This window comes from Fukomys damarensis, unplaced genomic scaffold (assembly GCF_012274545.1).
Source record: "Fukomys damarensis isolate Sample0158 unplaced genomic scaffold, DMR_v1.0_HiC HiC_scaffold_35, whole genome shotgun sequence".
Taxonomy (NCBI): Eukaryota; Metazoa; Chordata; class Mammalia; order Rodentia; family Bathyergidae; genus Fukomys; species Fukomys damarensis.
In genome coordinates, this window is record NW_022900947.1 from 8,198,665 (window position 1) to 8,199,372 (window position 708).

General features: G+C 65.8%; 1 protein-coding gene across 1 annotated transcript in view; it reads right to left on the bottom strand.

Annotated features, from left to right (window-relative positions):
• Nkx3-2 (NK3 homeobox 2) overlaps positions 1–309 on the bottom strand; it is a 2,103-nt gene extending 1,794 nt beyond the window's left edge. Inside the window, exon 1 of the mRNA XM_010641934.1 lies at positions 40–309. Coding sequence (XP_010640236.1) covers positions 40–309 — 270 coding nt within the window. The remainder of the gene's footprint in view (positions 1–39) is intronic.
• Between the last annotated feature and the right edge of the window lie 399 nt (positions 310–708).

Sequence of the window (708 nt, forward strand, 5' to 3'; positions counted from 1 at the left end):
CGCGCTGTCGTCCTCGGCTCTCGGGCTGCGGTCGCCTACGGACCCCCGCGGGAACAAAAACAAGGCATCGTCAGACGCGCAGGGTAGAGGCTGGCTTTCTACGGTACGGGTCCCCGGCACACTGAGGCGGAAATTCACTGTGCTCCCTGCGCAGCGGCAGGGAGGTCCTCGGGTCCTCTCGCCTCCTGTGCCTAGGCCTCTTCCTTTGAAGGTCGGCCACCCCACTGCGGGGCCAGTGCCAGCGGGAGGCTTGGCTCCCTGGGCTCCCGGCCGCAGTCCCCCTCCGTGGCGTGACTGTGGGCCGAGCATCCCGCGCCTCTAGCCTGGGTACTGGACCCCGCGCTTTCGCCTGCGTTGCTCTCACTGCACTCCGACACGTGCGAGTCTGTCACAGCGCACACGCCTTAGCTACACTTCAGGGAAGGTGGGAGGACACAGGTAGGTGACAGCCACTCAGGACTGCCACTCACTCGAGAACTCATCTGGGCTTCTCGACACTTGGCTGGAATGTGAGAGGGGAGCTGGGGCTGGGTGATGAGGGGTCCTTGCTCATCAGCTCCTTCGCGGGTTCCCCACTCCCTCCCTCCCCGCAGCCCTCCGGGAGAGAGGCCCGCTCTGGGCCTGCCTGAGGCCTACTGCAGCTTGCGAACCGAAGGGGATGGGCAAGAGCTCTTTCAGACGGAAGACTGTGCCCGTCTGTGGCCGGTG